At 46.1% G+C, this 13,487-nt stretch overlaps 1 protein-coding gene across 3 annotated transcripts in view; it reads right to left on the minus strand.

Moving 5' to 3' along the window:
- Window positions 1–560: 560 nt before the first annotated feature.
- Eif4e3 (eukaryotic translation initiation factor 4E family member 3) overlaps window positions 561–13,487 on the minus strand; it is a 66,319-nt gene continuing 53,392 nt past the window's right edge. For 2 of the 3 annotated variants that reach the window (XM_021190954.2, XM_029535524.1), the window contains exons 5-8: window positions 12,888–12,948; window positions 9,868–9,934; window positions 6,076–6,231; window positions 597–923 (exon numbers count right to left, since the gene is read on the minus strand). In XM_021190954.2, coding sequence (XP_021046613.1) covers window positions 877–923; window positions 6,076–6,231; window positions 9,868–9,934; window positions 12,888–12,948 — 331 coding nt within the window. In that variant the 3' untranslated portion in view covers window positions 597–876. Of the gene's footprint in view, window positions 924–6,075; window positions 6,232–9,867; window positions 9,935–12,887; window positions 12,949–13,487 lie in introns of all 3 variants that reach the window. The other variant, XM_021190951.2, reaches the window with a different exon arrangement.

The following is a 13,487-nucleotide window of genomic DNA, read 5'->3' on the forward strand; positions in this document are numbered from 1 at the left end:
GGGTCTTTTGTTGAAAAGGTCAGATACGGGGGAAGGGGGATTCTGGTTAGAAATACTTGCACTGTGGGCCCCACAAACCTAGAGTTTGATTTGGAGCCTGACACCCAATTGTGATTAAAGTTTTCATGTTAGGCAAACCAACAATTTCTTTTCCTTATACTGCTTTTTAAAGGGGTTTTAAGATGTGTGTGTGCCATCAATGAGTATGCTTTCTACGGAACACACTCACACAAAAGAAACATTGCCCAGTTCACAGTATGCAGGGAAGTGTCACAACAATTTATCAGAAAAAGGGTTTTGCTAGGCTAGGCCCCCTCCCGGTGTCCTGGGGTTTCACAGGCAGTCCTGTGGCGATTATGCAGATGTTCCTTAACAAGGTACAGTAGAGTCACTGAAGGGGAAACCCAATTCTTATGCCTCAGTGAAAGGGTGGGCAGAAAACAATAATTACCCTGAATAAGGAATCTTATGGGGAGGGGAAGAGTGCAAAAAACCCAGAGAATTTGGAAAGCTTAAAAAGAGTTCGTTCTTTCTTTCTTTCTTTCTTTCTTTCTTTCTTTCTTTCTTTCTTTCTTTCTTTCTTTCTTTCTTTTCCTTTCTTTCTTTCTTTCTTTCCTTTCTTTCTTTTTCTCTCTCTTTCTTTCTCTCTCTCTCTCTCTTTCTCTTTAAAGCAAGTGATATGATGGCAGAAACCCGCACATTCTTCCCCAACCCCACCTGCCACTTTGAGTCCTAATGGCCCGGTTTGCAAGGACAGAAACCCACTCTAAATGGACCAGCATCGGGCTTCGGCAAGTCTTCTCTTGACTCTCCCTCCTGTTAAGACCGTTTCCAAAACCAATCAGCAAAGGACAAAGAATTCTTTACAGAGTGCAATTAGTGTTTTCCACGTCCACCTTCAAAAGCATGATGCTCTTCATGGGCTAAAGGACAGAAAAAAACAAAAAAGAAAAGAAGGAAAGAAAACTTTAAGCAAAGGCTGGGCCAACCCTCCTCTAGGCATCTCATTCAGCTTCCCCAGATGTTGGCTAGAACTCAAATACCTTTTTTTCCTTTTATTTTGTTTTGTTTTGTTTTGTTTTTTCCAGTAACTCTTAGCTAAGGCGTATATTTCCTGAGAAATGTAATAATGAAAATTAAAACAAGGAATAAACAAGCTGCCGGCTTGCTGCCTGTTTCTTCTTGCTGGGCCTGGGGCATGACTCATCCACCCAAACCGATGAGAGGAGAACGCTGGGCTCACAGCAAACGCCAGGAGGAGAAGGAAGGAGCCCCACAAAAAAGGCATGGGAAGGAGGGGAACCTGTGACTGAAGAAAGAGCCAGGCACAAGCCTACCTTCAAGAATAAAATGACACAAAACAAAACAGAACCACACGAGAGGGGGTGGGAATTATATTACACCCCCTGCTTCTCATCACCTTCCATAAAAATCAATGGATCTATTATTTTTCCCAACCTTCAGCCTACACCTCAGGGAATTTCATGGTTTGTCTTGTGGAATTACTAATTAGGAAACTGACTATAAACAAGTATGCTTTTCAAAGACTTAAAACTTTTTAAACTGGGAGATGAGAAATGGGAGGCTCCGAGACACCCAATATTAGCTGTAACCCAAAGGGCCAAGTTTGACTGAGGGGTGTCTTCTTATGAAGCAAGGCGTGATATAGCCAGGGCTACTCAATCCTAGTGCTCTGCACACTCCTCCAGGCAATAAAGGGAGACACAGCTGTGTGTCCCACCTCCAGGAGTGTTCCACCTCCATAGCTCCTCCTTCTCCGTTTTTAATACAGACTACTAAGGGGACGGACAGCTGGGCTAGCTGTCCTTCCAGATCAGCTCAGGTAGCTATTCCCAGCAGCAATTCATCTGGATAAGCCACTGGGAAGGACATACCTTGCAACTCCCAGGGCAACTAGGATGGGTGACCTCTGCCCAAGCATGACTTCACATCTCTCACAACTTCAATTTTCTGAGTATTTAACTTTTAAAATATTTTCTTTATTTGGGTACGTTTCTGCATGCGCAGGTGTACTTGTATGTGTGGGATTGGAGGGAGGAAGAAAGGGAGGGGGTGGAATGGAAGGAGGGAGGGAAGAAGAGAAAACAGGGAGGGCAAAGAATCATCTTGGTTGCTATTCCTCAGATGCTATCCATCTTATGTTTGGAGACAGGATCTCTCTCTGACCTGGAACTTGCTAAAGGCCAGCCTGGCCAGCCCCAGAGATCCACTGTCTATACCTTCCCAGGGCTGGGATTATAAGAAGATACCAGAAAACTCAGCTTTCTGTATGTGTATGTGTGTCTTGCATAAGCATGTGTGTGTATGGTGTGTGTATGTGTGTGTAGATGTGGTGTCCATGCTGTATGTATATGTATTTGCATATTATGTATGTGGCATGTATATACATGTGTAATATATGTGTGACTATATGTATGAATGTGATGTGCATGTAGTGTATGTGTGTATCTGTGTGTGTAGTGTATGTGTATATGGCATTTGGTGTGTGTGTGTATGTGATATTTGGTGTGTGTGCGTGTGTGTGTGTGTGGTATCTTTATATACATAGCTGTGTTATGTAGATGTAGGTACTGTATGTGCACCTGACTGTGCTGGTGCACATACCTGTACCACATGACTAGAGGTTGTGGAAGGACACTGGGTGTCCTGCTTGTTCACTCTCTGACATATTCCTTTGGACAGGTTTTCTCACTGAATGTGGGGCAGGATCAGGGCCAGAGAGCACTGGTGATCCCCCTGACTCTGACCACACAGTGCAGGGTTAGTGTGTGTGGCGATGTCCAGCTTTCCCCATGCTGGGATGTGAACTTGGGTCCTCATGCTTCTGTAGCAAGTGCTGCTGCTGAGCCATCTCTCCAGCCTCAGCTATCTTCTTTGAGGATTCATTTCTAAGTCACATGTCCTTGTGGGGTATGTACATGATGAGTGCAGGTGCCTGCAGAGGCCAGCACTGGGTATCAGAGCCCCTGGAGCTGGAGTTCCAAACAGTTGCAAACTATCTGTCCTGGGGGTTGGGAACTAAACTCAGGTCCTTTGCAAGAGCAGTGTGCAATCCTAACTGCTGCGCCCCCTCCTCTGGCTTTACCCCTTGCTATTTTTAAGTGTGGGTTCTGGGGGTTGAACTCAGGTCCCCTTAAAGACTTTACTCCCCAACTCTAATTCTTGTCTTTAAGAAAGATGTCTTAGGGAAGACACTAAATAAAACGTAGACTGGTATTCAGTGAGAGATACTATGTTTCGGGACCAATATAAGGAGCCATAGGATGACAGCAATGCTGATTTGCAAATTATGAATCCAAAGACAGCGAAGATGCAAAGCTTTGTCTTGTCTCAAGGTGTTCAGGGTCAGGACAGCCACAGCTGAAACCCAGGCGTGTCAGAGTTTGGCGGCAGGCGAGCTGCAGCACCCTGGGCCATTTGTCATCCCTGGGGCAACAATTAGAGGGCTGTTCTCAGGTCCAAGAGCCAGCAGACATTTTTGTAGTAATCCATGCAATTCTGGATTGCTGAGGAAGCTGTAGAGACTATGGACTCAAATGAGGGCTTCCTTGTGCTACCCAGCTGCTGATGGGCTCCCACACTTAACACCGATACAATCTTCATGTGTCACAGAAACAGTTTTGCTTTTTCCCAATTCTATGAAACTGTAGAGACTGCTCTCTGCTGCACCCACATGGCAGGACTGAGACAGGAGGGAGCCAAGAGGCTGGCTCACCTTCAGTTCTGGGCTCTCTCACCCTGGCCCTCCATAGCGCCTACACCACATAACGCAAGGCGTTTGGCCTTCGGCTCTCCAAGGAACTTAATGGAATTAAGGAGGGTGCGTGTATAAATTATGATTTTTCTCATTCAAATCATCTATCTGGATAGAAAAGAAATCACAGGAATGCCAGTGCCTGCTGGAGACCGGGGCTGGATACACTGGGATTCATTTCTGTCATCTAGCCAGTTGGCTTCTACAGATTTCAGAGTGCCAGGATCCCCTAGCAAGACAAAGGTGGTACGAACTGGCCACTTCCAGCCTAGCTTACCCAGGACTGCCCCTCCCTCCCCCTGGGAACCAGTTTCTGCCCAGACCTCATTTTTCCAGATCACTTATACAACAGGTGCTGGCAACAGTGCCAAGTAAAGGACAGCCTGCTCCATGTCAGATAATACAGGGAATTCCAATTTTTTTATTTGCACAGCCTGAGCTTTTAAATGTTAATGTGTGTCATTAAAAAGCAGTTCTCTGCTTAGACCCGCAGCTAGTTCCTTCTGACTCACACACCTGACAATGTTCACTATCCTGTTAACTAAGGGTGCCTGTTCAGCTTTGATTCAGCTCGCCTGGGTGCAATTTCCTTCCTCCTCGCTTGGTGTCTTCCTAACCTCGATGCCTCTTTCCAGTCACCCCAACAGCTAAGCAGTGAACTGCCTGCCCCTGGTCGTTTGTAGGTGACTACGCCTTGGCCTTAAAGTCAGGCCCTAATTATCTAGGAGGATACCGACTTTACGCTTAACTGCTGACCAGTTCGCTACCTGTCGATTCACAGAACTGTAAAGCAGAAGGAACCTTGGAGATCATCTGAGACCAACCTTCTGGATACCCAGGTGAGAGAGGGAAAGCAGTGCATTTGTGACTGCCTAGGGTTACTCTGTACAAGTACAGAAAAAACCCGACCCCCCCCCCCCCCCCAACTGCTGCCTCCTCCTCTCAGTCAAGTGCTGGGCACACTCAAGTATGGGCCTGCTTGAACTTGATGCTAGCTCACGTTTCCTTTTGCAGTTTCTGCTGGTTATTTTTACAGACTGGAAACCAGAACACACACTGGTATCTGAGGTGAGCTAGAGCTGACGTGTCCCTAAGGAACAGGAATGGTACCCACGTGCCTGTTCTGCCTCCACCCTGCACAGCCAAGAGTGCTCCAGGATGCATTTCCTGTTTCTTTCATTTTAAACTTTCTATCGTAATTCAGAGGATCAGTACCCCCTAAGTGCACAGAGTGAGGGATCTATCTCCCTGTGTGGATCCTGATTCTCTGATGTTGCCTACAGAACTCCTCCCAGGGAGGCCTGGGTGTCCATAGATGCTATAACACTAGGGTAATCATAAATTTTGAATTTTAGCCTCTTGACAAGGACCAGGACTAATGAGACAATGATGACATATATTTCAGAGATTCTAAGATGCCTCTGCTCTGTCCCCTGCAAATCTCCAAAACTCAAGAATCAACAATTTCTCCTGGTTTACCTCAAGATCCTTCACCGGGTCTTAAATAATCAAATAATAGGGCATATTATGCTCAAAAGCACCTTAGAGTCAATGAAATACAATAGTAAGAAAAAATGGTTAGCGACTCCCAGAACAGTTGGGGACATAGAAAACCCATCACAGATGTGTGTGGGGCTGTTAATCACTTCCTGTAACTCACTATATCAAACACTGGTTCCAACACGCTAGGATGTTCTCACTATGAAAAAGATGAGTGTCTGTGAAGAGCACACAAAGGCGATGAACACACATCACAATGGAAACAATGGGTTCACACACTGTTCACACCAAGAGCTGTGTGCCCCGCTGCATGGGAACTCTTGGTGACTCTGCCACAGTCACCACAATGAGGAAGGGGGTAGCATTTCAGTAGAACTGTCAATCATCTCTGAGCTCCCCCATATGTTAGACATGGTAAATTCCTGTGTGGGAAGGATGCTTGACCATCTGCCTGCCAGCTCACTGAATGACTTTTTTCTCATTTCCTCTTATTATTACTCCCGACAGAATAGAATTCCCTCTGACAAAATTTAAGTTCAGGTTTAACTATTTGAAATAATGAATACAATGTATCGTTGCTTTTCCAATTCATGCACTTAGGCAAGAACAAAAATCTCATTTTAATTTCTGAAACTAAACTTGATTTTAAAAAGAAAGACTCAAACAGCGCTGTGTTGACCTGTTGCCTGTGTGAGTAGCATCTCCAGTGGTCCTGCCTTTGCCTTGCTCGCCATGTGCTTCTCTCACTACAAGTCTGGCAGGACAATCTCGAAAACAGCAATTGGAAATGGAGCACTTACGTTTATAAAACACTGCTTTAAAAGATATGTGGGGCAGGAGCTGGTGGATCTTCTCTAGCACGGTCGCTTCGCCCACTAGTGAGGCATTGACATTCCACACCTGGACGACATCCTCTCGGTCCCGCACGCTCACGCTGACTCCTATGATCTCGTCATCTGAGGGAAGAGGGGGAAAGACAAGAGGTGGGTAAATGTCAACAAGCTGGCCTGATCACATCTACGTGCCCACCACTCTAGCTGTGAGTTACAGACAGGAAGGGGACCTGTGGTGAGTGACTGTTTCCGTGGGGGGTTGCTGAGGGAAGCCAGTTCAGCACAAGTCACAAGAGCTGCAGCGCGGTTAGCTGGGGATTCAGTAAACGAAGTGTTGAGGCCGAGTCTCCCAGATAAGGAATTACCCTTTTTAACATGTTACCCAAAGCTTTCTGTCACTTTCTGACTCTGGATGAGACTTTTTCTAAAATAGGTTGCATAATTCCCTGCCCTCTGAGAGCCACGTGAACTCAGATGAACTTTGTGCTTGAAGCCTGGCCCTCTCTGTTAAGAGCTGTGAGACTCTCTGTGGCGTCCTGCTAGGCTGCTGGATGCATCGGGCCTGTGAGCACGATCTGCTCTGAACCTCTCTGGAGCCAGACTGTGTCCAGTGGCTCCTCTGCTCCGTGGGCGTGGTCTGCTCCTTTCCTAGTTACTCCGCCCTCTGGTGCTTCCTTCTAGCCATCCCCCTTCTGACTGTGTTGAACCAGGGGCTAAAGAGCTGACAACTACCTGTTAGCATGACAGCTGCGCTGAGCATCTTCTGAGTGACGCTCTACCGTGACCACGCAGCCAATGATAGGTAGGGATCAACCTACACTGACTAATAGAGGCTTTAGGTAACCTGGGTGCCCTTGAGCATGGCGGCTGGAGGATGAACTCACTGTACCCTTACGCTCCTGTACAGCTGCTTTGTCCACACTAATTGGCAGCAAACTGATAGAAATTGAGTCTCTGACTCCAAGTTTTGCATGCCCAGGACACATTCATGAAACAGAGACGGCGCTCCATATCTGCGTACTCTGTGCCAATAAGTAGCATGTGAGAGAGAAGCATTAGCATTACCACAGTTAGGGAATTTTATGTTAGCCGATACATGCTAATTTGCCATCGATCATAGGTTGAGATGTTCATGCCATTGGTTCTTCTGCTTGTCTCCTGGACATTAGAAGACAAGTAGGGGCATACCCAACCTGCTGAGAGAAACCATTTTCTGTGAAATAATTCCTCTTTCTCTTCCACTTCCTCCTTCCCTGCCTTCCTCTCTGCCTGTTTCTTTTATGAATTAATTTGATCAAGGCTGTGGTGCATATTCTGACCCCTTGTGAACATGTATAGAAGTGTTCAAAACCAGACAGAGTTAGACTATGGTGTTCAAAGTTGGATTCAACCAACTTGGATGGCACCTGACGAAGAAGAGAAAGAGGAGGGAAGATTGGAGGGCAAAGGGCATTAATGCCATGCTTCTTAATATGTAGACTTGTGAAAAGGACATGATGACTTTGTGACTTGTTGCCAGGCTTCACAGCTATAATGCAGGGACATATCTACGCATGCGTGGCATCCAAACCCAAGTTAAAACGAAAGCAAGACTGCATCTGCTTGTGGCATCTCTCATCTCACCAACGGGAGAGGAGATGATAAATTTCATGTAAAAAGACAATAATGACATTAAAGAAAGAAGTGATCAAGTGTTCCACTCTCAAGAAGGGCAGGACACCACTAGCCCAGTGGGAGACGTGAGTGTTCCCCAGTCCTTTCGGATGATCCTTTCATACACTACTGGTAATGGGTGAGGGTCAGCAGCAGATGCCAAACAGCGCCAAAGGTCACTGTTTCACTCTGGCTTGGTTTCTGGCAAGCAGGATAGGCTGAGCCCTTTTGCACAGTGTGGTAAAAGATCTTATGAGAAGGCAGGTCTGTGATGAAATGCATACTGTTCTCATGGAGAAGCAGCCGGCCACACCTAGGCCGTGGTAGAGCCCTGGCAGCAGAAGACAGTGGGGCCAGGAGGAGCCATTGTTTGAAGATGCTCTGTAAGTGAGGCTGAGAAAGATTAGCTGGTTGCCTCAAGTGACAGAGCTGGTTAATGGAAGCACTGAAGTTTAATAGTCAACTGTGTCCTCCTTTCTTGTCAACCACAGGAGAATTGCCCTTCTCTCTGCTCGATACTGGGTGTTTACTGTTCCTTATGACTATTCCAGGACTTCTTTATGTCAGGCTGAGCGATATAAAGTTGTTAGCTTTTCTCCAGTAGAACAGAAGAGATCTGCATTTGTAAGCCCATTTCATCTGAACACACACTTAGTTTGCAGTGAGTAAAAGCAGTGAGGAAGGGGTTAAAGAAAGTCAGAGCAGTTGAGCACGTCCCCCACCCTGCCCCAGGCAGGTGAATGTCAGAAGTCATGGGTCTGTCAGGGAGACAAGGGCTCCAGAGACAGCCTACGTCTGAGTGCCCGCTGATATATGCCAGCCCACAAAATAACCAATACCAAATTAGCAAATGAAAGCAGATAAAACTGAACCGAAAGCAGTGTAGAGCAAAACAACAACAACAACCACCACCACAAAACCCCACAGAACTTTAACTGTATCCTCAGAAATTTTGGAGAGCCCCAAGAAGAAGAGACCCTGACACAAGCAATGAGCCTTCCCTGAATGGTTCTGTGATAAACGTGATGTAAACAAAAAGGGATCACAGAGGGGAGGAGGTGTGGGCGTGGCAGAGCTCATGGCTAGACCATAGAGTCCACCGTTCCAGCTCCAACACACACACAGATCTCAGAGGGGCTCTCTGAAGGCTACTCGGCATGTCAAAACCTTCTGCAGATGCAAGTCTTCTGTTTCAACCTCAGCAAGGAAAGCGACATTGTAGTCCGCAAAATCAGCCACTCTGTGTGCAGAGGCAGGAGAACAGGAGGAAGAGGCTAAGCTAGGAAGAATGAAGAAGAAACCATGCTTGTTCACCCAATCCCACTAGGCATGGCAGGCATAGCATGAACAGCTACAGAAAACCTACCACAAATCATGCTAGCTCACTGATAGAGATTTACCTTTTCTTTTTGCCTATTTATATTAGATGAATGGCTGCAACTGTTATGAGAGGAAATAATGTAGGCATACATACATACTTATATATACACACATTTATGTATGTTTTTATAGTTGTAATATATAGCCACCCCACCACCCCTTGGTATTTATGTAAGATAAATTCTACATCCCTTCCATACCATGACTATTTAAGACCATTACATAAAATGCCATTTGCACATAATACTTATTTAGGTATTTATTTTAGAGCAGATTGTTTTTGCACACCAGGTGAGCACTCTCCCACCAAGCGGCATTACCAAGCCAAACTTATTTTTGAATCATCTCTTTTCTACTTATAATATTTAACGCGAATGCTGTGCAAGTTATGTGCATTGCATTGCTTCTTGAATAATGAGTGTGTGCATGTATTTATTTCAGATACTGTTCATGCCTTCTACTGTTTTTTGATCTGTGAATCCATGACGCAAGATCCGATGAAAGGAAGGCTGACTGTACACACATGTAAATACGCACATGTGCTTACATACACGAACCTCACACACAAACCTCACACCATGGAAACAAGTCTAAATTACATCACAGCTACAAAATCAACTCCTTGCAGGCAAGCAGAAGGATCAGACACAAAAATCAAAGGTCTGTGAATAGCAAATATGAACCAAGCATACCAGGGCATGGGCAAATGGGCTGTGGCCTCCCTACCTGCTGCAGCACAGTCTGTGAATTGCTCCCCAATGGTCGCTAACAACAATTCTTTCCAAACTGTGGACTAAACATAGGAGAAAATAAAAAGAAAAACAAGGAAATGTTTAGGCAGTTATCACCAGATGCTAAAGAGACGCCAGCTCCCCACCCCCAGGTGGAAACTCCAAATCATCAAAGTGAATATGTGCAATCACACATGGATAGGAGCACTGCAAATGACTGTGCGCAGATACACGTGATCCAGGGACTTCACTGCTAGCGAAGCTCCCGTGAACGCCAGAAGAACTGGGGGGAGGGGGCAAGCCGTCAACTCACTTCATTTCCTGATGTCTTTTAACTTTCAAAGTGTATAAACCCATTACATTTGAGTGCCATTAGTAAAATCCTTCTCTTTGTTTTTCTCTTGGAGTTGATATGGTACTTAAAATGCTACCACTTAAGATGTTACTCCAGTCAAGAATGTTAAGAAACATTGTTATTTACTGAATGCCAGAGACTTGCAAAACTCCATTCACTGCTGACAGGTTATTTGCACTGAATGATAAATTTATGTACTATGGTGCACGCACAATTTCCCTGGAAGTGCATCCATTCTAGTCTGCCTCCTGCCAATGAGAAGCACCAGAGCTCCTTCTATGAACAGGTACTAACGCTGTCAAGTGACCGGGATCCACTCACAGGACACTGGAGGCTCGATGGCTCTCCTGGTTTCTCCACCAGGAAAGGTCCAGGCTCCCCCTTGCTAGGCTTTGAGGCCTCTCAGAGCTCAGCCTGAATCGGAAGAAGTTGCTCATTTTACTCCCTGTGACCTGAGCAGGCCCTGGAGGCCTTCAGCTTCCATCTGGGAGGGAGTAACCACAGAACTGACCTCAGAGGGATGTTGCAAGCATAATGTTTGTCAGGAACTGCTTCGCACAGTGACTGCAACGAGAGGGCTCAAGATTTAAGACTGAGCCATAAATAGTGGCATGCATCCATATGCCGGGCGCTCAGGACACATTAACTGTAACAATGCTTATTATTACATTCTAATGAGCTTGCAGCAGCTGCTTAAGCTACTAACCGAGGTTACATGACAGCATTTAACTGGGGAGCTGAAGGTGAACCTGTACTGCTAGAAAGGCTCAAGTCTTCTTTCCTAGACCTTTCCTCCTCCCAGCGGTCCAGCTTTGATCTTGAGCTCCCTTGGTGATGAAGCTGGGGTGGGAGAGGAGAGCATGGTGGAGGGTGGGGCGGAGGGGGCTTCAGGCTTCTGTTGTGAATACAGGCAGAGCTCTCAGAATTCTAATGGGAGGCTGAGACATGGGAGCCCATGCACCAGACAAGAAGTTTATCGTGCATGAATTTGGCCTTGTGAGCTGGTGAGGTAGGCCAGAACAAACTGCCTTGAGCAGTTTTCTCTGGGTGTGAGTACCACGGTGGCTTCCAGTGAGTTCCAAGTTTAGGGTGAGTAAATAAGGCTCATAAATATACAAGGCCTCAGGGCTGCTCCCCATCACCCCAAAAATAAACCAGTAAACAAGTAACACACATGGGGTTGGGGGGCACTGTACCTTGCACTTTTCTGTTCTCTGCTTGCTCTCTCTCAGCAGGGCAGAGAGGGTCACACACCTTGCCTGGCTCCCATTCATCCCTGGTGTTTTCCATGTTGGCAACGTTAACAACCAGATCTACAGCTTTAACCAATGAATCTGGTGGTAACTTGAAGTGTGTGCTCACAGGGAGATGACTCCTGCCCCCTGTGTGTGGCTTCCCAGAAGTATTTAAATTCTTGGACCATAATCGCATGAAAGCCATCAGAAAAAAGTCCCTCCTGTCCATTTTATTTCTAACGATTTTCATTACTTATGTATTGACTGGGGTGCACATTTGTGTTTGCGTAGGTGTGCAGGGGCTCATGGTAGCCAGAGGCTGATCTCTGGTGTCTTCCTCAGTCACTTTTCCATCTTATTTTTTGAGAGTGAGGATCTTAACTGAAGCTCACTGTTTCCTCAGACCTGCTGGCTAGCAAGTCCCAAAGATGCTCCCATCTCTGCCTCCCCAGCACTGGGTAAGAGGTACTCACAGCCACACGAAGCTTTTCCATGTGGCTCCTAGGGATTGGAACTCATGTCCTTATGCTTCCGTGGTAAGCACTTTACCAGATGAGTGATCTCCCCAGACCCTATTTTTGTTATTTTACACAGGGTCTCACTGAATGGCACATTAAAACTTAAAACTCATGATTCTCTGGCCTCTGTTTATACCTTCTGCTATCAGAGGGACATTACTTCCATGCCTAGATCATTTTGTCTATTCTCAAAGGAGTTTTGTCATTTCCCAGGGCTTAATGGATGTTCATCTTTCAGGCTTATGATTTACTCCTGAGAAATCTAGATTACTGAGGCTTGCCCATCTCCATGAACCACAATGAATGGGGAACCCCTGAGTGTCCCCATTTTCCATTTCATGGTCCTGTTGGTCTTTGGTCAGGAGAGCAGAGCCCTTGGTGGAAAGTATCCTGCTCTTCTATGGGAGATCAGTTTGCATGTGTTGGGCATGCCTGGTGAGGAAAAAGCCATCATGAAGCTCCCAATGGCTCTGCTCTCAACCTTGATGGCTATATGACACAGGATTTCAGTAGGTTCACAATTATACATTTCCTTCCCTTCCCCCCCTCCCCTTCCTTCCTTCCTTCCTTCCTTCCTTCCTTTTTTTGAGACAACGCTTCTCTGTGTTACCTTGGTTGTCCTGGAACTTACTTTGAAGACCAGGCTGGCCTCGAACTCAGAGACTTACCTGCCTCTGCCCCTCTCCTCGCCACCCCCCAAGTGCTTCGTAGAAAGGTGTGAGCCACAATACCTGGCTTTTTCAATTATGCATGTTCAAGGTGATAGGATTAAGTGATCATCACCAATGTCAGAAATGAACTTCTCCACCTAGGACTGCCAGGAGACTTCCACATAGACTCACTGAAGTACACAACATTCTCAAGCCCATGCCCAGGCAGTTCTGGGAAATTATCAGCAGAGACCTACCGTGCTGTCCTTGGGAACTTTCATCTTCCACACGCCACCCTTTGCATTACTCTCCTCCTCCCTACATCAAAGAACAACATTTAAAGTTGTGCTCCATGATGGAATACTTCTATTTCCATTTAACAATAGCTGGTGTGAAAAAAAAAAGCTCACAAGTGTTTATAAGTAAATGTCCCCCAGTTCTGTGATTAGGAACAGAGGCAGAAGAATGAAAAAGGAAGGGAATGGAGATGAAAGCGGGGGCAACTGTGCCGGGGATGAATTGGGTGCAGGGATACAAGGTCCTCATTGTCGAGGAAGTGGTACCCAGGGCCTCCCTGGCTCTCTGGGGATGGATGGACAATTGGTGCAACTACTTTACAGGTGTTCCAAAGCGTAGTCATGATATTGTCTCATTTAGTTTACATGTAAACCTGGGGTCACAGATTTAACAGGTGTTCGTGTGGTGGACCAGGGTTTAATAGCCACTTGCTGTCTAGGAAAAGCATGCCAAGTTCCATGTAAGGGGGACTCAGGGAGGGCTGATTCCATATCCTAGCTGTGAAGACACGCTACGTTTATTACATTTGTATTTATATTTATGAGTGCACTGTAGCTGTC

This window comes from Mus pahari, chromosome 2 (genome assembly GCF_900095145.1).
Source record: "Mus pahari chromosome 2, PAHARI_EIJ_v1.1, whole genome shotgun sequence".
Lineage (NCBI taxonomy): Eukaryota > Metazoa > Chordata > Mammalia > Rodentia > Muridae > Mus > Mus pahari.